Source organism: Otolemur garnettii, unplaced genomic scaffold (genome assembly GCF_000181295.1).
Source record: "Otolemur garnettii isolate 467f Iridium unplaced genomic scaffold, OtoGar3 scaffold00099, whole genome shotgun sequence".
Lineage (NCBI taxonomy): Eukaryota > Metazoa > Chordata > Mammalia > Primates > Galagidae > Otolemur > Otolemur garnettii.
This window is the reverse complement of record NW_003852494.1, coordinates 344,392-346,284: the sequence shown is the minus strand read 5'-3', so window position 1 is coordinate 346,284 and position 1,893 is coordinate 344,392. Positions and strand designations below refer to the sequence as shown.

The window sequence follows — 1,893 nt, the reverse complement described above, 5'->3', positions numbered from 1 at the left end:
GGCGCCGAGCCCCAATTTTTTTCTTGAATATCCTTTTTTTTTTGGAGACAGAATCTTACTTTGCTGCCCTTGGTAGAGTCCTGTGGCATCATAGCTCACAGCAACCTCAAACTCATGGGCTCAAGCAATCTTCTTGCCTTAGTTTTTCTTTTTTAGTAGAGATGGTGTCTTGCACTTGCTCAGGCTGTTCTCAGACTCGTGACTCGTTAATTCAGGCAATCTACCTGCCTTGGCTCCCAGAGTGCTAGGATTACAGGCGTGAGCCACACCATGCCTGGCCATTCTTGAATATTCTTGATCCAAGGTTGACTGAATCCATGGACATAGATTCAGAGAGCTGACTATACTTTTGCAGCACAATTCAATAGACTGGATAAAGAAAATTGTAATCTATTTTTTTTAAGTCATACTGATTAAACATGACCTAAGAAATGTTACATTGAGAATCATTCATTCACATTTTAACTTCATGAAATTACTTTATTTCACTTCCACAGCACTTTATCCCCAATAATCTGATAACTTACAACAACTGATGTAAGTATATGAACCATCCTCATATTTGCATAGATTCCATCAAAAGAAATCTGGAATATTAAAAAAAGAAGAACCATTAGAAATTAGTACAGGTTGAATAGCCCTTATCTGAGATCTGAAATGCTTGGGAAAAGAAGTATTTCAGATTTCAGATTTTTCAGATTTTAGGATATTTACATTATACTTATTAAAGATTCCTAATTTGAAAATCTAGAATCTGAAATGCTCTAATAAGAATTTCCTCTGAAAATAAGGTCGACACTCGAAAACTTTTAGATTTTGGAGCATTTTGGATTTTGTGTTAGGGATGTTCAACCTGTATTTACACTTGTATATATACTTATTAAACTTAACATTTATTCTGTTACAAAATGTTTCATTAGGTTTATAATACCTTAGTTGTATTAAAGGAAGATCTGATTTACGGAAATCTTTTGCTTCCTTAGAGAACAGGAGACCAAGTTTTCAAAAGTAAAATTAGTCATACAAACTAACAATATTTTGACTATATGTTATATGAAAAAAACAAAACTAAACTTCCAATTATGAAAACAGATAAAACCATACAGACAAAAAATAAATCAACAGTTGAGGAGTGAGAGGAGGAGGGTTCACTACCAAGTGGTATAAGGAAGGGATTTTGGTAGGTGATGGAACTGTTCCATTATCTTGACTGTGGTTGTGGTTATATCATTGTATGCATGTCTTAAAACTCACACAGGAGTGATACTCAATATACTTTAATAAACAAATGGGATGGGGCAGCACCTGTGGCTCAGTGACTAGGGCTACAACCCCATATACTGAGGGTGGCAGGTTTGAACCCAGGCCTGCACAAACTGCAATAAAAAAATAGCCAGTTGTTGTGGTGGGTGCCTGTAGTCCCAGCTACTTGGGAGGCTGAGGCAAGAGAAAGCCCAAGAGCTGAGGGTTGCTGTGAGCTGTGACGCCACAGCACTCTACTGAGGGTGACAACGTGAGTCTCTGTCTCTAAAAAATAGATAAATAAATAAATAATAAAAAATAAATGGAATGGAGGGTAAGGGTACAATATTGTAGAAGAACCCTGACAAGGTTCTCCTAGCATATCTGAATCAATGATAGTGCTTAAATCTGATCAACCATATCACTCCACAGTACACACCACATAAGTCTGTGTCCTCCTAATTCTTATATTGGTCCAATAAAAGCAAAGTCTTAAAAATTAATAACAACTTCTCATTTATTTCTTCCATCATGTGGAACTTACATATTCTGTCCTCATGTCAATTTAATTTCATTAATAAAGTTCCAAAATTTAAGACCAGAAGGCCCATTTCCAGAGAAAAGAATGAAAGGGGTTAAAAAAAAAAAAAA

The 1,893-nt window shown here is 35.8% G+C and overlaps 1 protein-coding gene across 7 annotated transcripts in view; it reads right to left on the bottom strand.

The window, feature by feature from the left end:
* Positions 1-1,893, bottom strand: part of ATXN2 (ataxin 2) — a 151,023-nt gene that overhangs the window by 107,777 nt on the left and 41,353 nt on the right. For all 7 annotated transcript variants that reach the window (XM_023516870.1, XM_003795987.2, XM_023516871.1 and 4 more), the window contains exon 3: positions 528-587. In XM_023516870.1, coding sequence (XP_023372638.1) covers positions 528-587 — 60 coding nt within the window. The remainder of the gene's footprint in view (positions 1-527; positions 588-1,893) is intronic.